Source organism: Gigantopelta aegis, chromosome 10, assembly GCF_016097555.1.
Source record: "Gigantopelta aegis isolate Gae_Host chromosome 10, Gae_host_genome, whole genome shotgun sequence".
NCBI lineage: Eukaryota > Metazoa > Mollusca > Gastropoda > Neomphalida > Peltospiridae > Gigantopelta > Gigantopelta aegis.
Genome location: NC_054708.1, coordinates 76428837 through 76452218, shown reverse-complemented (window position 1 = coordinate 76452218; position 23382 = coordinate 76428837). Strand labels below are relative to the sequence as shown.

Sequence of the window (23382 nt, the reverse complement as noted above, 5' to 3'; positions counted from 1 at the left end):
CCTCTCTCTCTCTCTCTCTCTCTCTCTCTCTCTCTCTCTCTCTCTCTCTCTCTCTCTCTCTCTCTCTCTCTCTCTCTCTCTGGGGGATCCAAAAGGTCTGAGGGTATTTTGGAATACCCTGATATATGTAGTTTATGGAATGGGGTTTCCTAGTTGCCAAATCTTTTCCAAATTTTACAAATGTTAATGTTTTTAATAACCATGATAAAATCTGCGACATGAAGGAATTAGGGGTAGGGATAACTAAAATGTCTGTAGTTCAGTCAATATACAAGATATAACAACAAATGGCTTCTCTCGCTCGCTCTCTCTCGCTCTCTCTCTCTCTCTCTCTCTCTCTCTCTCTCTCTCTCTCTCTCTCTCTCTCTCTCTCTCTCTCTCTACATACATACATACATACATACAGAGAGAGAGAGAGAGAGAGAGAGAGAGAGAGAGAGAGAGAGAGAGAGAGAGAGAGAGAGAGAGAGAGAGAGAGAGAGAGAGAGAGAGAGAGAGAGAGAGAGAGAGAGAGAGGGAGAGAGAGAGAGAGAGAGAGATAGAGAGATAGAGGCCATTTGTTATTATAACCGTGATAAAATCTGCGACATAAAGGAATTAGGGGTAGGGATAATTAAAATGTCTGTAGTTCAGTCAATATACAAGATATAATAACAAATGACCCCTTATATTAAAGGTCACCATTTTGGACACGCATTTAAAATCAGGGTCATTTGTTTCTCAAACTTCTTTCTCATTTCTGTAAAATGTCGTTTATCAAATTATAAAAAAAAAAAATATTGTATGCTTGTGTGTACATGGAAGAGGCAAACAACAGATTCAGTTAACTGGTTCTGATATATCCTATATAATGGCATGGTTTTCATGATATGACAGTTTGTCGGAATTTCCACTCAAATTGAAGGTCATAACATGAAGTAATCATATGCATTTCTATATGGTTGGTTGGTTAATTAATTAAATCACCAGAGGTCAAAAGGTCACAGTGTTTTACAGATGCTTAAAATTGGTCCATTTTCTTTGGTCAGACTTCTCTTTTATTTTTATAAAATTTGATTTATCACGTTTGTTAAACAGTTTTTGTATACTTCGAGGAAAGTAGAAGAGGAAAACAACATGTCAGTCAAATGGCTCCTACTTAAAATATATAATGGTATGATTTTGTGATATGGTGGTTTGTTGGAAGTTCCGACATTTTAAGTTAGTGGAAAGATAATGTCATATAACTGAAAGTTTTGTTGGTATGATTATATATTACCACTCAAATTGAAGATAGTAACATGAAGTAATCATTGATGTGCACTTGTATATGGTTGGTTGATTAATGAGGTTAGCAGAGGTCAAAAGATCACCATTTGATTTTACCAACGCCTATAATCTGAGCAATTTATCTGGTCAAACTTCTCTCTTATTGCTATAAAATCTGGTTTTGAAGTCTTTTAAACAGTTGCTGTATACTTCTAGGCAAATGGAAAAGGAAACCAATAGGTTTGGTTAACTGGTTGCAACATAAAATATATAATGGCGTGATTTTTGTGATATGGAGGTTTCTTAGAATTTCCGATATTTAACCTTACTACTGAAAAACGTTATCTATTTGTAATAAGAAAGTGAAAGTGCTAATAAGAGTGGACGAGTTTATACTGATTAAAATATTTCCCAGAATAACTATTAAATGAAAATCCTACACAGTGTATTCTAAAGGACACTGATCAGAGAGGTAACCATAAGGATTTTTTAAAGTGTATAATAATTACTTCAAGACAAAAATATCAGACGCCCATGGGAGCACATCAGCGTTTTGGATGTGTACATTGATATGATAGAACTCTACTTGGTTTTTAGCACAGCAGACAAGACAAATGGGTCCACTGACTGGGATCGACCTCAGACAGACCACGCATCAAACGAGCGCTTTACCACTGGGCTACGTCCAGTCCAAATGTGCATATGTTTCCTTGCTATAAATGGAACAATTTAGCGGGTTTCCTTTGAAGATCATAAGCGTATGGGAACAACAGTTACTGCCTCCCCTAGTGCTGGGGCAAAACCTCAAATTCGGTAAAAATGTGCTAACCTGAGACCTTTTTATCATGTATTTCCATCACACTAGCCTTAAAATTAGTTCTAATCCATGACAAAATGCTTAGTGGTTAGTTTGATGTTTGGTAGTAATGCTAATATGCATAAATATAGTTATCCAGATTCGGGCTTTTTCTTTTCATTCGGGCAAAAGCCAGCCTGTTCCCCAACCCCCACCCCCGACACATTAGTTACTTAATTAATTATTTACACAATATACATTTGATAAAAAGAACAGTGACGAATACAAGGGGCGTAGGGGTTTTAGCCTTTAATTTACTCTCCTTTTTTTTTCATTCAAAACACACACACACACACACAGTGGCTCGCTCACACGCACACTCATACACAGACACACAGGGGCTCGCTCACATACACAGCTCACTGAAATGTGGATCTGGTACCATACCCCTTCTCAAAATCCTAACTCCGCCCTTGTAGAGGACTGATATACGATCATAGTTCTGAGTTTAGTAGAACAGTCAGATATATCGTATACATTAAGATCGTGTTCATGTTCCAGTGTCCCGGTCGAGGCTGTCAAAGTGAAGCCCTAAAAGCCGTCAATCTACAGATGTAATTTGCCCGGCGTTCGTGGAGTTGCCGGCGTTCGTGGAGCTGCCGACCGAGAGCATGCATCAGACCCATGGTGAATGCTGTGGTGACATCGGTTGGAATACCCTCCTCCCCCTCCATGGTGACAACTGTGACATCGGCACGAGCGTCTTCCCCAATGTGAATGATGGTGATGGCCTCCCGAATGCAATCCATGCCATCCCCAATGTGAATGATGGTATGATCGTTGCATTGGCTGTATCATAAAGTGAATTCGTTCACTATGTTCGCTGCGAGGAGGACCCGTTGAGTTGGCTTTATCATCTTCCTCTTCCGTTTCCGATTCCGATTCCGATTCCGATTCCGATTCCGATTCCGATTCCTCGACTGGAGCTGGAACTGGAACTGGAACAGGGGGAGGTAACGGAACTTTTGTAGGCGGTTTAGGTGATCGACAGCACACGTACAACATAATTACTGTGAAAATCAATAATGCAATACTGCCTAACAAACCCCATAAAACCATCATGTGGTCTTTCAAATAGTCTATGACATTAGCAAGTGCGACTTGTTTATGGGGTAATGCCGGAATGGTCAGTATGGGTTCATGGATTTTCACGTAAGAAAGTTTCGTTACGCCGTTCAATGTACTATTCACCACGTAGTAAATGCTGTAGTTGGTCTCTCTCTCCAAAGCATAATTGAAAGCGCCTCCATAAATGCGTTCATCGCCAATTACAAAGAGAGTTTCTCCAGTCACGTCACTTGGAAATAGCCGTGCTGACACATATCCAGGGAGACTTCCCCGTTTCGTTCTGAAATCGTTAGTAACTTTTTCCACTAGGATCAAGTAGGCTGTCAAAGGACCTGCTGTCGGGGAAATGGGTTGGATGGTGATGGAAATTGTCGAATAAGAGGACTCGACATAAACCGGTGACCGGGGCACTGGCGGTGGTTCATGAACAGTCCAAGCATCTACTACTGCACCAAGACCGTATCCTTTTCCATTCCTTGCAGTCACAAAGAAGATGTACCTGGTGTCTGGTTCCAGAAAACATTGCGTATATTTTTCCCCAGCTTTACTCACCTCACCAGAGTTTCCAGACGTTGAGTGTCCCCTGAGCACTATCTGAAAACAAGAAAGTAAAATAACTTAAAGACAGACATACATCGTTTGATTTTAGTGTGACCTTTTTCCTACTGCGACATATTGACATTTGTTCACATCAAAACACAGGTCAGGTGAGGTCAGGTTATAGGGCTTATCGTGCACATTCTGAGCAAGCTGTTATAGCGCAGGTCTGTCATGGGCGCAGGTGTCGAGTTACGCCGGCTCCTTCGTCCAGGAAAGGAGTCAAAAAACGAAAAGCCCGAAACTATGTAAAGTATTACCGTAATACTTACAAAATTATCAGATCACTTCACTGAGGTGAGTATACCCGAAACTATGTAAAGTAATACCGTAATACTTACAAAATTATCAGATCACTTCACTGAGGTGAATATACCCGAAACTATGTAAAGTATTACCGTAATACTTACAAAATTATCTGATCACTTCACTGAGGTGAATATACCCGAAACTATGTAAAGTATTACCGTAATACTTACAAAATTATCAGATCACTTCACTGAGGTGAATATACTTCATGACACATTAAAAATATACCGGTATTATGTTATTAGTTTTTGTTTATGCCATCAACTTTTGGAATGATGTTGACCACATTTTTACTTGTTAAAATAATGCTAAATTGCGGTGTTTGGACTGCTGCAGACTTCCATTAATATATATTTAACATGAGTTTGCTATAGCAATAAAAACAATCACATGGTCGAAATATTGACATTTTCACAATTTAGTTGATGCCATCATTGTTTTAGTTTTAACCACGAACGCCACCTATTGAGCTGGCGACGCATCTATGACATCAAACCCGGTCACAGCCGGTCAAAGACTATGGGCAGTATGGATTGGTACCATATATTCCTGACAACAAACAGCTGCCTGGGAGAATTAACAAAAGAAAAGTTATAAAAACAGTTCAAATGAATAAAACAAAACAGAGTTGAAAGAATCATCACATCACAGGATTAGTTTGACTGAGAAGACTAACGAAAGAAACGTTAGCTACTGTAGTCCAAGCTCCAGATCCTGTAGGGGCGCTATTTTTAGTTGGACATGACATGGCGAGCTGCAGAAGCTTTCTCGTTATTTTATCATTTGTACACATCCCCCGAATGAAACGAGGGTGGGGTACCAAAATCAAATATTGGGAATCCCATTATTTTGGACGATATTTGTGATGGTCCAGACCATCTATGTATTCCTTTTTAAAGCATTGCAGTCCAAGTAATGAAGGGATAATCCTGTATGCAAGCTTGTATTCACTAAATTACTATGTATTCCATTAGGGGAACCCCAAAGATTAAAAAAAATATATAATATAATATAGACTTCCTGTATTAGTGCCAAAATGTTATGCTGATGTAATAAAGTTTTGTTTTGTTTTGTTTTATTTAACGACGCCGCTAGAGCACATTGATTTTTTATCTTATCATCGGCTATTGGACGTCAAACATATGGTCATTCTGACACTGTTTTTAGAGGAAACCCGCTGTCGCCACATAGGCTACTCTTTTTACGACAGGCAGCAAGGGATCTTTTATTTGCGCTTCCCACAGGCAGGATAGCACAAACCATGGCCTTTATTGAACCAGTTATGGATCACTGGTCGGTGCAAGTGGTTTACACCTACCCATTGAGCCTTGCGGAGCACTCACTCAGGGTTTGGAGTCGGTATCTCGATTAAAAATCCCATGCCTCGACTGGGATCCGAACCCAGTACCTACCAGCCTGTAGACCGATGGCCTGCCACGACGCCACCGAGGCCGGTTGCTGATGTAATAAGTCACGCCCCTTTTTGATTTACGACAAAAATTACGATATGCATTCTCTGTTTAAAAATGGAATACGTTACATATGAAATATGATGTCTAGTTTTGTCATTTAGCTGTGTTACAGAGTGAAACTTAATATATGATCAACCATACATTGCCTTATTTTGGCCACGTGATGTTATGATCCAAAATATATATATATATATATATATCTTCTTTTTTTTTTTTTTTTTCTTTTTTTTTAATCATTTAATTATCCCCAGCCAAGTTTGACCATGTCAAGGTTGGGGAGCCTTGATTTCATGGCCTTACAATAGAGTTGCTATATAAGAGAAAATGCATAATATTATAGTAATTTAACATATAGATATATTTCTAGTGTTCCCATATGGTTGGGGATTGGCAAAGAAAGCCAAGATGCTATGATTCATATCTTGGAAAGAGTTGAGTAAAGTAGAAGGAAAGAAAGAAAATACAATAGAATAGAAAGAAATTAATGCAAGAATAGATAGATAAATAAATAAATAAATAAATAAATAAATAATGGGGGGGGGGGGGACTTAAAATCTATGCTACGAAAAGAGACTTATATTTCGAAACGAAAAAACCTGCAATTACAAACGAAAAGACCTGTAATTCGAAACAAGCTATTTATAAGAAGTTTCAGTTAAAAAGATTAAGCCACTGTATCCATTGATTATTGAAAATTTCATGTTCACAATTTTTGTATGGAATAAACCTTTCGATTTCAAATTTGTTTCGCAATATACTTTTAACTCCATTTATATTTAATACTTTTTTCTGTACTTTCATACTATAAATGTAATATTTAATATTGATAATTAACCAATTTACAAAGTTGCTGTGTTCATTATTAACCATACCAAACATAACAATACCTCGGTTAAAACAAATATCAATCCCAGTTTCAGTCTGTATCCAAATGTGGTTAACCTTATTGCAGTCAAAAAATAGATGTGGTATCGTTTCTGGAGAATTTTGACAGAAGTCACAAGCATTTGAATCAACATAATGTATCATGTGTAAAAATGTATTTGCAGTTAAGATTCTATGCAGTATTCTGTATTGAAACCATGATAAGGTTGAATCTTTTACACATCGAAAAGGAATAACATAATACTTTTCCTATTGCCTGGTATCGTACATAAATCCTTCGTTCGCATATTTTAATTGTGCTTTGGGGGTTATAGTTTATGTAGTTATCATATCATAAATATCTTTACAACCTTTTTTGTCTTTTAATAAACATTTTAGTTTAAACGGAAAAACCGGATTTTTTAGAATTGTGAACGTGTCATCCCTTATTGTTCCAAGCTTGTTTATAAATGATTTAATAGTACTTGTAAGTGAAGCATATTCTAAGAAGTTTGTATTTATATGATATTTTGTTGCAAACTGTTCGTATGTATAAAAATCACCTTGTTCATTTAATAAATCATTTATAAATATAATACCGTTATCTATATACATTTTGTATATAAATGGTTTGTTACCTATACATATTTGGCTATTATACCAAATATTAATGCTTAAAATATCCTCAACATTTTGTGGGTTTTAATATTTGTGTATCTCTAACCAGCTGAACAAGGTGTCTCTCCAAAACGTATTTCGGACATGTTCAATATTTCGCATTAGGAAATAATCGCCTTGTATAATCAAGTCTTTTAAAGATATGTTTGTAACCGATTTAAACAAAGTTATCCACTTTGAGTTATTTAAAAGCATTCTTCGAATCTACGTGCATTTTAAGGCTGTTATAAAATTTGATATGTTTATCATTTTAATACCACCTGTTTTGTAATTTTGTATTATTAGATTCCGTTTCAATTTTTCAGTATTGCTCTGCTAGATAAATTTAAAAAATAATGTATTTACATTTTTTATCAATTTGTCATTTGGATTTGGTAGCGCTATTAAAAGAGTGGTTAGCTTTGGCATTATTAAAGTTTTCAGTACTGTTATTCTTCCTAAAACTGTTAATCTTCTAACAGACCATAACCTCATTAATTTTTGCATTTCTATTATTTTAGAATCATAGTTCAGTGCAATAATTTGTTCCATGTTAACTGCGAAGTTGATACCGAGCAAATTAAATTGTGTTGCGCCCCATTCTAACTTCCACCCCGTACGAAGGAACACATCCTTAGAAAACGTTTTCTTTCCACTCCATATAGCTTTTGATTTAGAAAAAATAATTTTCAGGCCTGATATATATGCATAATAATCTAAAACCTTCAATGTATTGTACAGAGACTCGGAAGAACCATCAAGAATGAAACTTGTGTCATCTACATAATTGCGAAATTAAATATTCTTCGCCATCAATACTGATTCCCTTAATATTGCTAGAGTTTCTTATTATAATTGCAAGTACTTCAGCACACAGAATAAATATATAAGGAGACAGGATCTCCTTGTCTACAACCCCTTTCTAATTTGAAAGCTTCAGATAAAAATCCATTCTGTATTACACTAGATAAAGAATTATTGTAAAACGTTTTTATCCAGTTTTTAATGGATGTTTTAAAGTTAAATATATCTAACACTTTATATATAAACGACCAAGATAAAGAATCGAATGTTTTTTAAAAAATCAATTAGTAGCAATAATCCAGAAATATCATGTTTTTCTGTGTATAATATAATGTCATAGATTAATCTAATATTTTCCCCAATGTATCTTCCTTTAACAAAACCAGTTTGGTCTTTGTCTATTAATTTATCCAAAATGGTTTTAATTCTATTCGCGATACATCCTGACGCCATTTTATAAGTACAGTTTAAAAGGGTTAAAGGTCGCCAATTTTGTAAGAATTCTTTTGATTTATTAGGTTTTGGGATACATGTTATAATACCTAGCTTTTGTACATGAGACATTTCTTTAATAGTGTAACTATAGTTGATAGATCTAATTATATAGTGTCCTAAATCCATCCAAAACATTTTAAAGAATTCAGCCGTAAATCCATCAGACCCCGGGCTCTTGTCATTTTTCATAGCTTTAAGAAATGTTAATACCTCCGTATATTTTATTTAACCCTCTAATTCTTCAGCTTCTTTATCAGTTAATTTATTAAAACTAAAGTGCGATAGTTTTTTAATAATATCATCATCATTTTGTCACGATGGTGCGGAATAAAGATTTTGGTAAAATTTCTTTGTTTCTTTTAAAATTTTCTTCTGATCCTTAATTTCTATTCCATTATCTAACTGAATTTTTTATATTAATTTACTGAAATAATTACGAGATTCTAAATTGCAAAAATACTTAGTTGGTTTTTCGCCTTCTTCTATCCATTGTGACCTTGACCTAATATAATGACCTTTGAGTTTTTCTTTACGTAAGTCTAATAATTCAGACTTTTTGCTTTCGATTCTTTTCCAGTCAACTACATGTTCGTTTTCCTCTAAAGCTTTTATTTCATCACATATAGTTTGTTCTAATTCGGTGTTTAATTTGTTCTTATACACGGAAAAAGATATACTTTTCCCCCTTATTTCCATGAGTAATGTTTCTAGAAAGAGTTGACTATTTATTGAAAAATTGATTTCATCTTTCGGTATTGCATCGATATTATCTAAATCATAAACTGGTAAGGCATATTGCCGTGTTATTTTAGTAATAGTTTCCTTGACTAAGTTAACATATTCTTTATCACGTAACAAAGAGTTATTGAATTTCCACAAGCCTTTGCCTTTTTCTATATGACTCATTTTTATATTTAAAACTACTCCTGAATGGTCTGAACGATAGCTATTTTCGATTATAACCTTTTCCACCATAGACATCAGGCTATTAGATATTAAGAAAAAATCTAATCTAGCTTGTTTTAATGGAGTTTTTGTTTCTTCCATGTGTATCTTCGGAGATTAGGGTATAATTCTCTAAAAGGATCTATTAAATCAAATGTTTCCATGTTTTCGTTAAAAAAAATTCCGACATTTTAGATGGTTTATGTGTTTATAGTTTTTGGTATCGAGATCCTGGTTTAACACTAAATTGAAATCTCCACAAAGTATATATTTTTCATTTCGGAATTCTTCAATAGTCTAAAATATATTGATAGAAAATATCGTTATCTGCATTCGGTCCATATATATTACTCAAAAGAATTTAAGGGTCAGACGATATTTTCGACATTATTTTCTGAATGTCAATTATATTAGCTAGACCATAATGTCACGCATGGTATTGTTCCATTTTGACGAAAGTGGGTCTAAGCAACCCATAAATGAATTAAAATCCACTGTCATTGACACTGTCGACTAGTTCTAATGGCGAAAACATGCTTACATTTGCACGTAAATTAGGGCGAAAGCGAAAGGTCTGCTAAGTGCCCATAACTTGCTTTTTCACAAAGCACTTCATTTGCACGCTTTGCATGTGTATTCCATGTTCCCAATGCTGAATTTCCGTATAATTGGAGCTTGCGTTCGTGTACGGTGCACACTCCAAATTCGACAATGGTACGACGTCAACTGACTATCGAAGATCGAGGAAGGGCTATTGCTTGGCTTCAGGATGGCAATACGCAAAGAAATGTTGCTCTGAGACTTGGTGTCAGTCAGAGTGTCGTTGGCCGACTGTGGCAACGGTACCAAGCAACGAATTCTGTTCGAAATCGTCCACGTTCGGGAAGACCCCGAAGCACTACAAATAGAGAGGACCGCTACATCACCAATATGGCTCTACGTCAACGCACAACCACTGCACGCCGATTACGTGACAATCTGCGGACTGCGACTGGAACTCGAGTGTCTGATCAAACCATACGCAATCATCTGGGAGCCAATAATCTACGCTGCCGTCGCCAGGCTGTTCGACCACCACTCCTACCACGTCACAGAACGGCCAGACGTCACTGGTGCACACTTCATCTGCGGTGGCAACGTGTTCAGTGGGGTCGAGTGATGTTCACTGATGAGTCCAGGTTTAGTCTCCAGTTCAACGACGGTCGGGTTCGTGTCTACAGACGTCCTGGGAAGCGCTTCGCTGACGTTAACGTTAGACAACGTCACCGGTTCGGTGGTGGCAGCGTCATGGTGTGGGGCGGCATCTCTATCCACCACAGGACCCCCCTCTATGTGGTGGATGGCAATCTGAATGGAATCCGCTATCTGAATGAGATTATCCGGCCGTTGGTTCTCCCAGGCCTTCAGCAGATTGGCGGCGGGGCAGTTCTGCAAGATGACAATGCCAGACCCCACCGCGCCAGGGTGGTAACGGACTTTCTCAGACAACAAGGTATCGCCAGGATGGATTGGCCAGCATATTCGCCTGACTTGGCCTCAATAGAGCACGCCTGGGACGAATTAGGCAGGAGAGTTCGGGATAACCATGCCCCTCCGGCCAACCTTCATGATCTGGGTCAACTTCTTATGGCAGAGTGGCAGGCCATTTCCCAAGAGTTCTTCAGACGTCTGATCAACAGCATGAGGCAACGATGTGCCGAGTGTATTCGCGCCAGGGTGGATTCACACACTATTAAACGAATGTTCTAATGTGTAAAATCCATGTTTGACAACCTTCAACTTTGACAGCATGTCATGTGACTTTCTTGTATACAGTGACGTTTATTTGTGTTTTTTTGTAAATATGGAACAATAAATTAAATTTTTGGTGTAGTTTACATCATCAATCTAATACACTCTGAAACTTATTTGGTTATACATTTTTGACCCTTAAATTCTTTTGAGTAGTTTATAACTTAATGGGTTTACACAACATTACACACTCGCAAATTATTGTTAATTACCTCTCACAACCAACACAAACAAACAAACAAACAAACACACACATTATTGTTAATTACCTCTCACAACCAACACAAACAAACAAACAAACACACACACACACAACACACACACACACACACACACACACACACACGGGTTTCAAATTGCATGTACATGTATGGTGCACCTGCTGCCGTACTGTGGTGTATTTGTTATTAAAATAAAACTATGCATAGATATATGTGCAGAAGAACAGATAATATCTGAGAAACAAAATGTATCCAAAAGTTTTTTAATATGTTTCTTCTTCCTCTGTGTCCGAGTCGTACACAGTCTCTTTTAAGAACACGGGTGGATCGACACGAGTTACCTGTTCATTGGATTTTAGTTTGACGTAAAGGTTCGTGTCTTTGGTCCATGCTGCCGATACACTATCCTTTTCTTGAAGTTTTTTCAAGTAAGCCACATTTTTCGCGGTGAGGTCCTCGCTGATTCCAATTCTGGTTCCTTTTAATTTTCGCCGGTTTTGTAGCGCTTGATTTTTATGAAATTTTGAAACACATTTGGCTATGATTGGTCTTGCCTTTTCGTGTTCGAACTTTCCAATTCGGTGGGCAATATTTATATCTGCATTTGTGATGTTCACACCAATTTTTGCCAAAACCCCCACTGTCTTTTCAATGGACTGTTCCGCGGTTTCATATTTGTCGTTATCTGGGACACCAAAAATTCGGACATGTTTTTCGGGTATATTTTTCAACTTCGTTATATTTTTGTAGGGCAAGGTTACTTGAGAACACCGCAGAATGTATATCGCTTTGCATCTTTTGAGCTTTTTCTTTTAACAACCGATTTTCTTTTTGTAGTTGGTCCTTTTCAATTTCAATGGTCAAAATGCGTAGCTCCAGCTTTTCCAATCGTTCATTCAATTGAATTAGAATGTAATTTTTTTTTCACATCCAACTCGTATTTTAGATCTTTCCTTGTAATTAACTTTTCGTTTATAATACTCAGTTGAGACATTATGCTTTTAATATCTATAGCGGTGGAATCTGGGGTTGGTTTTGTTTTGTCGTTTTGTGTGGCTGGTGTTTGTTCTTCTATATCTTGTTTCTCATTGTTTACTGTTTGTTTTACTTTTTGTGGTTTCCGATTTTGTTCCATTTTTCTTAGGTCTTGTACCATCTTTACTGCCCACCACAAAACTAGAATCGCTACTTGACATATAGCGTTTATCTCCACGTGCCGCCATTGTTTGTTTATACTGTCAACTTTAATGCAGTAAGCATATAGGGCCGAGAATGTAACAATATAATGTAGCCCACTCAAGCGTTTTGTGATCACAGCTCACGTTTTAACTCTGCATTATGTAATGTGTTAGCATCAAAAGGCTGTCTGGGCCTAGGTCGGAGTCGGGGCTTGGAGTCCTCATTAAATATGGCTACATAGTTTTAGTGACTGTTTATACTGAATTTTGTTCCCGGTTTTTTATATCAATATTTCAGTAATTTACTCACTTTCGAGGACAGTTTTTAAACAAACAGGTCGTCGCACAAATACATGTACCTTCTTATCATATATAAGGCTGCAAATTCTTCAGAAAAAAACACTTTTTTGTGTGGAGCTGTGTCTGTTGCGTCCTCCCTGTTCAAACCACGTGACTCCATTTTATCTTGGTCGAGATATTGAGAGAGGATGTGTGTAATCACAAATGTTACTCTTACTGAATGGAAATGTGGTATTTTGTATTTATTCTTTACCAAAGACAGGAATTCACACACCATGGACATCAACTTGATATTCCTTTATGGAGCATTGGTATAAAACGGATAGGTCTACGGATGGAAATGAATCCTATGATCCATTACACCTGGGACAAGTACTCTACTTATACCTCTGAGCTATATCCCAACTCCAGTACAGGAAGAGTGGGCAAAGTCACCTGCACAAGACAGAGATTGGTGGATATTACGACAATTGAGACAGTATGCACTCATGAATCACTGCGATATCATGTGGAAGGAAAGCATTTCCTAACACACACACACACACACACACACACACACACACACACACACACACACACACCGATAGTAATGTCATAAGCACAATCATTAGTTGTCAACTCTGTAGTTTTCATATAAACAATAAATAAATAAATAATTCATTGAAAAGATGAAAAAAATATATATACAAGGTCGAAATAAAGTATAGTATCAGACATAAATGTTTGTAAATCATACGTCATATTCCCCAGGAGTCCTTTAATGTCATAACCATGATGGAACAAATGTTGTACCAGAATAATTTGAAGTTATTTCAAAACTATAATGGCCATGCCCAAATGTTATCTCAGAAGATGTGATATCTAAATAACAAAAGGTGGAGAACAAGGAATATTGCTCAACTTAAAAGACGAACATGAATATTGGGAAAATGAATCTGTCCCTTTTGTTATACACACTGGGTGTGTCTAGCAGAGCAAACGCAGGAGTCACACTGTCTCTCATGGGTCAGTTCAGACTGTGTGATATAACGTACTCCTTTAATTTGTTTTATATGGTACCCCTATGTTTGAACATAACCAGTTTGGAACCCAGAGGTTATATGTTGAGGCGGGGTGTCAACACAGAGTCCAAATGGCCGCCCATGCGCCATTTCAGACTGTGTGATCTACATGTTTATTTTGAGCTAGTTTTATCTCGTACCACATATTTTAAAGTATAATCAAATTGCACTTATGGGTTAGGTATTGGGGGGTGTCAGGCAGGACCACGGCAGAGTCCAAAGTTCACAGCCCAGACTGTTATTTACTTTTTCATTGAAAGTTGGTTTTATCTCAATTCCTCAAGTATAACCCAGTTTGGGGTCACATTTTGGGTGTATGGGTATTTGTGCACCCTAACGTGTTTTTTACGTGTGCGCCCATGTTCAGGTTTGTAATGTGTAATATTTGGAATTGGTTTTGATTGTTTAAGTACGACCCATTTTGGAGGCCATATTGTGGATCCCCATATATGCAGGGTGTGGTCACCAGCAGAAATCACTGTGGATCTTATGCCACTACCTCAGTGCTCATATACTCAGATATTGGTACATGTACCTCGTTCGTTTGAGTTCAAGGGTCTGGGCTCTTGGTCTATACAGCTTAGTTTGGAGAATAGTGTCAGTTTGAATCTGTATGCATTCATGTATATAGATCGAGGTTTTAAACTGATTTGGTACCTTCAGTAGTTTTTTTCATTTTCAATTCTGGTTTGTAAATAAATGTAAGGTAATACTGGTATGTTATTTTGGCTGCCAATTTTAAATGATATAACATCAACACAGCTGGACTCATTTTGTTTTGACTTAATCGAATTAATTAGAAATTGTGATTCATATTCATTGAGAAAGATTAAAGAGGCAAGTAATGGGACACAGTTTTGGTGCCTATGGAGGAAACGTTCCTGTTTAAAAGTTTTATCACCCAATTCGACATACATGTTATCAGCAATAAGGAAGTCCAACGTTTCACATATATCTGTCTCAGTGTATTTACAAACTGCCCAGACAACGAGTAACAACAGCGGCAGATCTAAGATCGTTATATTGTGGTAACCCATCTGTAAAATAGCGTTCAAGCAGCATGTCGAACGGCAGCTATGGTCCATGGACTTCATGGTCCCATCTCCTCGGAAATAGTGCGACGATCTTTAAAAGCAGCAAATATCAGCTGCAGACATCCTCATATTGGACACGACAGCACCATCAGCGTCGCGTAAGTGGAACCAGCAAGATCTCAACTGGAGAAGACCACCTTGGCAAACGGTTCTGTTTAATGAAGAAATATAATTTCACTTATTAAATGCGGATGGTAGGCTTCGCATATGGCGGTACATGGGTGAACGATTTGCAGACTGTTGTGTTCTTGGGTCCAACAGATGGGGTCTACACGTTATAGTGTACATGTCAGAGTCGATGTTTTACGAGACCACATCTTATCAATATTTAGAGCTAATCCAAGATTGCAGTTTTTACAACATGACAACGCGCCTCCCCACACAACTGGGATCACAACTGTTTTCTTGGCACAACACAGTATCCATGTTCTGCCATGTCCATCCCTTTTACCCAACACGGCGCCTATTGAGCATGTCTGAGATGAGATAGGACATGTTCAGTGTGGAATACAGGCACACACTTTCCAACAATTGGAAGCAGCCTTGGTGCATGTTTGGAACAATCTGTTACCAGTGTTTCCCCGAGACTTGTTAATTCAACGAGAAGACACTGTACATCATGTTTTGCCTCAAATTGGGGGAAATACGCGTTACTAGTTCGTAATAAAAACTGAAATTTATCAGTTTGAGTGACTTGGAATATTTTCAAACACTTGACACAGTGGCACTAGATGAAATATAATTGCATACATTTTTTGATCAGATGAAACTAATATATTTTTTACAATCAACACTCTCACATTTATCACCAATCACAGGACTTGTTGTGTTAACTTCTCTATCAAATGTTCGGTGCACCTCGAACTTTGACCCAGCCGGAAGTTATTTGGTGTAGTACTACGTATAACTGGTCTTTGTTGCTATGAATTTCTTTATAATCGATATTTACATTAAATGAAATAAAATGTATTGAATTTCTGTGTTATATGTATCTAGCATTATTTAAGCTAAAATACCATGGTGCGTTTTCTGTGCGGGTCAGTATATAAAGGCTACACCCATTACCAATAATACAAGTTCTTTCGCTAAGGATTCCATTTAAGCGTGACTGACAACATAACAGTTAAAAGACCCGGGTTTTATTTTATTAATACACTTCAACCTGATGTTCATCCTTAAGCCTGGTTTCGATACACGTCGGCGACCTACACATATCGATACAGATCAAAACATTTTATGGTTACCGTCGATCTGCGTCTGTAGCAAACCTGCTACATATTTTATGGAACCCAGACTTTATATTTAATTAATGTTCAAGCAAGTTATTCTGGCATACACCTCGACTATCTGGTCTGTTTGTCAAGTGCAATAGGTTAATGGTTAGTTGTTAATGTTTAGTGAGAGAGAAGTCGGTGTAGTTGTTGTGGGCCTACGCCATGTTAAGCCGGTAAAACACATCAGAATGGGAGCTGGTAGCAGGACGCGAACCCAGTACCTTTCAGCATAAGTGCGATGCATAAAACATAATTCACTATCGAAGACCATATTGTTTACAGACATTGATTACAATTATTATACCCTCGGCATTATGTAGGAGGTGATGCTACTGAAGATGTTTAGGTCAGTTTATTATTGAAATTATAGAAATGGGTGGGGTAATGACGGTCTGCGGTTATGTGATCCCTGAATTGTAATTTTAAAGTTTTTTATGCTATGAATTTGTGTTACATGGTTGGTTTTATTATTTAATTATTTAATTTATCTCTGGTTAAAAGTTTGATCAGTTTAGATTAAAGAATACTCTGATACATTTGATTAAAATAGCTATATATTTACCCACAATACCTTAACAATAATAGTTTTTTTTTTAAAGTGATATGCCCAGGTCAAAATTTAGTAACCCCACCTTGAATAGCTTCAAGTGATGACATTGTATTCAAAAATGCATAGAGACCTTCTGCAGCTTTCCATGTGAGGTATACCTCAACAATAGCTTTTGGAGCTTGGACCATTGTCATCGAGTCGTTCAGGCCTCAGTGTGTTTGAGAGGTGTGTCCAGGGTAATTGGATAATGTTCAGATTTCTTTTATCAAGATTGACAAATTGTTTTTGTAGTACAGTGCATATGTAATTGTGGCAGGCAGGACGTAGACCAGTGAAAAGTGCTCGCCTGATGCGCGGTCAGTTTAGGATCGATCTTCGTTGGTGGGCGCATTTAGACTATTTCTCGTTCCAGCCAGTACACCACTACTGGTATATCATAAAAGATCACTTGCTACTAATGAAAACATATAGCGGTTTTCCTCTCTAAGACTATATGTCAAAATTACCAAATGTTTGACATCCAATAGGTAATTAATAAACCATTGTGTTGTATTGGTGTCGTTAAACAAAATCAAACTTTCTTTTTTTGAGGTGGGGGGGGGGGGGGGGTGTTGAAATGAGGGGCTACAATGGTGTCTTTTAGACTGTTTATTGTACGACTGTTTATTGTACGGAATATTGTGTCTGTGATTACTGAGGCAGGCACTGAAATGTAGAGAAGGGTGAATACACAAAGAAGATGGCGTGGCATACCTGGTAATCGACTATTTCGCCATTGCTGTTGACTGGAGGTTTCCATGACAGCGAAACACAAGTCTCGTTCACAAATACTGTCTTTACAGAAGTGGGAGCCGACGGGAATCCCTGCAGCGTGGTGACGTTGACGACGGCGCCGTACAGCCCGTACCCTACTTCAGTGCTGGCTCGGACCTGCAACACAAGATAATAGGGTAGTACAGGTGTCATATAATATAGTATTATTATAGTGTAAAATATGCCACTTTGCATGCGTTTGTAGAGTAAAACGTACAAAAAGAGGCGTTTCAACTATGTAGTCCGGGATCCACAGGTCTCGAAGCCCTCAAAAATGGGTTGAACCTGACTTCACCTAACACACTTTTATTTTGTGTTTTATTTGTTTGAATAGGCCTTCTTGTGATAGAAGTGGGTGGTCTGCTTTGCCAAAATTTTGCAAATAAAAATTATGGCTACATTTATACATATACTATGCAATATTTTTGTAGCAAAAAATAAATAATAATAATAATAATAATAATAATAATAATATTTTTAAAAAATGCATAAAATATTATGTTCTTCCCTACAAAATAAGTGAATGACCAGTCCCTTGGCAAAGTGTATGGGATGGCAGATATCTGGAATGGCTGGGGATAGCCGTGTGTCCCTGGACACCCAGACAAAACAACTTCACCGTTCAGAAGTTTACAGACGTACCGAATTTTCAATACAACACAGATCAAGCGATAGTTACATAACAGATATTCTGTTTCGAAAGTTAAAAGTTAACGTTTGTTTTGTTTAACGACATCACTAGAGCACATTGATTTAGTAATCATCGGCTATTGGATGTCATCCATTTGGTAATTTTGAAAATAGTTTTAGAGAGGAAACCCGCTACATTTTCTTTTCATTCATAAGTAGTATATGCACCTTCCCACAGACATGGTAGTACATACCTTGACCTTTCATAAACCAGTCGTGTATAGGTAGTACGGAATCAAATAGTATCGAGTCAAAGTTCCGAGGTGACCCAATGTTTGATTCAACAGTTAACGGTACCGCTAATGATGAATGTGACACGGTTTGTTGACATAAAATGTTCCTTAATATTGCCAGTGAATTTCTTTTAAAAAGTAAGCACCTCTGGACCAATCAGATTGCCGTAATGTGTATAGACGAAAAGGAAATATAATTATTTTAATTTTAACTATTGTCAATATATCAGCTAAAGTTTAGAGCACATTGATTTAATCCGCTATTTGATGTCAAAACGTTGGTAATTGTGACAAATAGTCTTAGAGAGGAAACCCGCTATATTTTGTTTCCATTGGTAGCAAGGGATCTTTTATATGCACCATCCGACAAAAATTATAGCACATACCACGGCCAATCGTGGTGCACTGGCAGGAACGAAAAATAGCCCAATGGTGTCCATCGATCCAAGACCGATTGCGCATCAAGCCAGCGCTTTACCACTGGGCTATGTCTCGCTCTATATATCAGCTATTGAAATTTTTGTGCGGAACTATGGTAGTCAAATCTAAACGACAAAACAGTTATCCGTGATCAAGAACGTATCTCTGCACAATACAGAATGGAAGGATAATTTATTAAAACAGTGTTTAAAGCCACATGTGTTCCTGTTGTCGGGTGTGTGATTCGATTTGGTGGTATACACCCTTTAGTGTACACTTAATTAATCAGTCAATATTGTTATCTTACCGGAAACCAAACACAAAAGAAACCCACAAAAGACTCGTCTGGAACACATTGCACGACCGTAAAATCCTGGGTGGGGAACCTGTTCCAAACCCGCCCCCATTAGCCCCACCCCACAAGAGACTGTGCTCCTCCACCAGAGATTGTGTCTCCTCCTTCAGATATCGTTCCTAGGGACCTGCAGTGTGATGGTTATGATTAGTTAAACTATGCTCTCCTGCATCCTTAATGATGTTGGACACGATATGTAGCCCATTGGTAAAGCGTTCGCTTGATGCACGGTCGGTCTTGGATCGATCCCCGTGGGTGGACCAATTTGACTATTTCTTGTTCCAGCCAGTGCTCCACAACGGGTGTAACAAAGGCCGTGGCATGTACTATCCTGTCTGTGAGGTGGTGCATATAAATGATCCCTGGCTGCTAATCGAAAAGAGTAGCCCATAAAACCTACTGTAATACTGAACTACCGGTTGCAATGTTTTCCCAATTAATTCACTATAACCATTCACCACAGCTAATATACCTTACAATTTTGGCAATTGTAAATTCTTATTAGATTAGATTATGAAGGACGATTGGGGTCAGAAGTGAAATTTGAAAGTTGACGTTTTTTTATCAGTAAATCGCAAATTCAAACAATAAAAATTACCAAAACAAAAACAGTAACAACTGTATTATCAACAGAATGAAAAAGATTGACAGAAGTAATGTTTCACAGTTATTAATGGACCTTCATGGAAATTATCAAAATCGAGAATGACTCCCCACGCACGTGTACGGGGCAACTGCGTGATGCATGTGCAAACTATGGAGTGTGTTTCGGTGTGTTGATAAACAGACCTGAACGTTCTTTACTAGGATGTCTGTGGTCAAAACGTATGTTCGGTCTAATAGTTGATATTAACATTAATATTTCAGGTTCAGTATATATTAGGTGCTTAAAGGTGTTTGCACCATTAAAGAACACACAATTTACAACTTGTAATGGCCCGATCACACTGGCCCGAATGCCATTCCGTTTGTTTTCCGAATAGGAATTTGGGTGTTCGGGGAGCGAACGGATCATATTCGGGAAGCATTCGGTGTCTTCTAGGAGCATACTGGCTGTTCGCCTCCGTACAGATGCATACGGAACGGCATTCGGTAGCTCCAAAAATTTGCTGTGCATGTTCAAAATAATTTTCATCGACCATCCGAATGTCGCGTCCATGTGTATTCGGAAAGTATTCGGGAAGCATTCTAGGAGCATACGGCATGTACGGAAAACGTTCGGGAAGCATGCGTTTAGTTCTTGGTGCATTCGGAATGAACATTTGGACCTAGAACATGACGAATGCTTTCCGAACGTTTTCAGTATACTTTCCGGATTTTTTTTCATTTATGCCGCCGAATATATAACGAATAGCCAGAACCCTTCCAGTATTCTTTCAGAACATTTTCCGAACTGCTCGTACACTTCCAGAATGCACAGTATGTTCCGTATGCTTTCCGAACACCCCGAATGGACATAGAACATTACGAACCCTTTCCGAACGCTTTCCGAACCCTTGCAGGAAAGCATGCGGAAAGAGTTCGGTCCATTCTAGGTCGATTCGCTGTTCGGAAAGCATTCGGAAAGCATACGGAAAGCGTTCGGAAAGGAAACCTTTCGAAGTCAACATGCGGGAAGTATTCGGTCTATTCTGAAAGCATTCTGAAACCATACTAAAAACATTAGGAAAACAAACGGAAAGCATTCGGTGATACATTGGGGAAAACACATTCGGAGGGACATTCGGCCAGTCTAAAAAATCACACCACTTTCGTATACGGAAAACAAACGGAAGCTCATTCGGGCCAGTGTGATCGCCCCATAAGTCAGTTATCAATGTTGACAAATGTAATGTGTTTTTGATCGTCTCGGTGTTTGTCGTGCCCATTGGGCTATTTCTCGTTCCAGCCAGTATCAAAGGCCGTGGTATGTGCTATCCTGTCTGTGGGATGGTGCATATAAAATAGCTTTTGCTAACATATGTCCTAATTACCAAATGTTTGACATCCAATAGCCGATGATTAATAAATAAATGTGCTCTAGTGATGTCGTTAAACAAACGTTAACTTTTAACTTTCGAAACAGAATATCTGTTATGCAACTATCGCTTTAACTTTAGCTGTGGTGTATGTAGGCTAATAGCTACAAATGCATTTTATGTTAACAAGAGAAGGTATGTACTTTGCAAACATGGCTAGGAAATTATTTAGCTCGAGTCGCCTGCAGCCTTCACCTTATTGATATTGATATTGATATGTAGGAGAAGGCTAAAGGAAACTATGTCATTTTTTGGCAATCGTCGACAACTAAATGGTCGCAAGCTACTGTGTCTAAAATACAAATTGTTTTGCTAAATCTGATGCCACATAGCTTTAGTTTGATTATTCTCGAGTCCTGTCATGACATTAAACTTACATGAAGTTAACCAGTACCAACGTTATACGAAGAAACCCGACGTCTCTATGCGAAGCGAACCTGCGCTGTACTTTCTTGTGGTGTTAGTGAACAAAATTTGTATTTTGGACACAGTAGCTTGCGACTATTTGGTTGTCGACGATTGCCAAAGCATTACATATAGTTTCTTCTAGCCTTCCTCTACATATCAATACCAATAAGGGAAGGGCTGAAGGTGACTCGAGCAAGAAATTAGTGTGATATGTATGCATGCATATAAAAATAGCATTACATCCCAGACAATCAGCACGAAATGTATAAATTAAAAAGTTTCTTGGGGGTTTTTAAATAAAATTAATCTCACCTTTATAAAATAAACAGAAAATGGTCTGAGATTTCGTAAACGGAGCATTTGATGAGCTTCTGGAAACGACTGGTTCACCACAAGGGTCAAGGTCGTTGGGTGATCAAAGTCGGTGCTGGTACTGTACGTAATGCTGTAATTCACCAGGATTCCATTGGTATGCTTTGGTCTCGCGAACGTCACCTCGACATCTTGCTCCACCTCGGTAGCAGACTCTATTGTCACAGAGTCGGGAACTATTAATACAATTGAGGAATGAAAGATACCAAACAACAAAAGAAACGTGAATGAAGAGTTCATTTCCAAAACGCGATGTACACCAATTTCCACACTTTGGAGTAAGTTGTGAAAATATAGTAATGTTAGAACAGCTCAGCAATTAAATAGGGTTCCCGTCGAAATACTATCTACGTCCATTAAACAATCTAGAAACTATGCTTCGTATGATATACACTACATCATGTTTCAACAACAACAACAAAAACCTACGTTTTTCCCAAATATCTTAAAGGGACATACCCTAGTTTTAACCCGTGAAAATTAACACAAACTTTACTTCATCTACAAACCTGTAACACATTTGGATAAAGTTACAGTTGAGTGAAACATGAGTCTGTGACTTTGCAATGGTGAATTACCCTCTAAAACTAGACCAAAACTTGACTCCATGACTATTACTTCTCAGACGCACGTGCGTTTTTAAAAATATGAGAAATGCATTTTGTGATATTAAAAATACCAGGATGACCAAAAATACTTCAAATGTACGGAAATTGATAATCTAAACAATAAAATCTAAGTAAAGTATGATTTCAGTTAACAGAAACGGCTCTAATAGTAAAAAAATATGCCTTAATGTCAAAAAACTAGGGTATGTCCCTTTAGATAGATATATATCGCGCTCAAATTTTTGTTCAGTGTATTTTCCGAATAGCATGACTCCCCACCCCCCACCCCCCACTATAAACTTTTCTCTCCAGTCTCTCTCTCTCTCTCTCACTCTCTCTCTCTCTCTCTCTCTCTCTCTCTCTCTCTCTCTCTCTCTCTCTCTCTCTCTCTCTCTCTCTCTCTCTCTCTCTCTCTCTCTCTCTCTCTCTCTCTCTCTCTCTCATATACACACGCATGCACACACACACACACATACACACACACACATACACACACATACATACGCACACACATACATTCACACACAGACATTCACACAGACATTCACACACACACACACACACACACACACACACACACACACACACACACACACACAGCCGTACATAATTCCACCACACTCACCTCATAATGTAATGGATCCTACTATATATGATCGTAACTGCACTGACGCGAATTAC

The 23382-nt window shown here is 37.9% G+C and overlaps 1 protein-coding gene across 3 annotated transcripts in view; it reads right to left on the bottom strand.

Moving 5' to 3' along the window:
- Window positions 1-23382, bottom strand: part of LOC121383366 (protein sidekick-1-like) — a 44429-nt gene that overhangs the window by 13599 nt on the left and 7448 nt on the right. For all 3 annotated transcript variants that reach the window (XM_041513354.1, XM_041513352.1, XM_041513353.1), the window contains exons 5-7: window positions 22034-22269; window positions 17538-17714; window positions 3725-3766 (exon numbers count right to left, since the gene is read on the bottom strand). In XM_041513354.1, the coding sequence (XP_041369288.1) occupies window positions 3725-3766; window positions 17538-17714; window positions 22034-22269 (455 nt within the window). The remainder of the gene's footprint in view (window positions 1-3724; window positions 3767-17537; window positions 17715-22033; window positions 22270-23382) is intronic.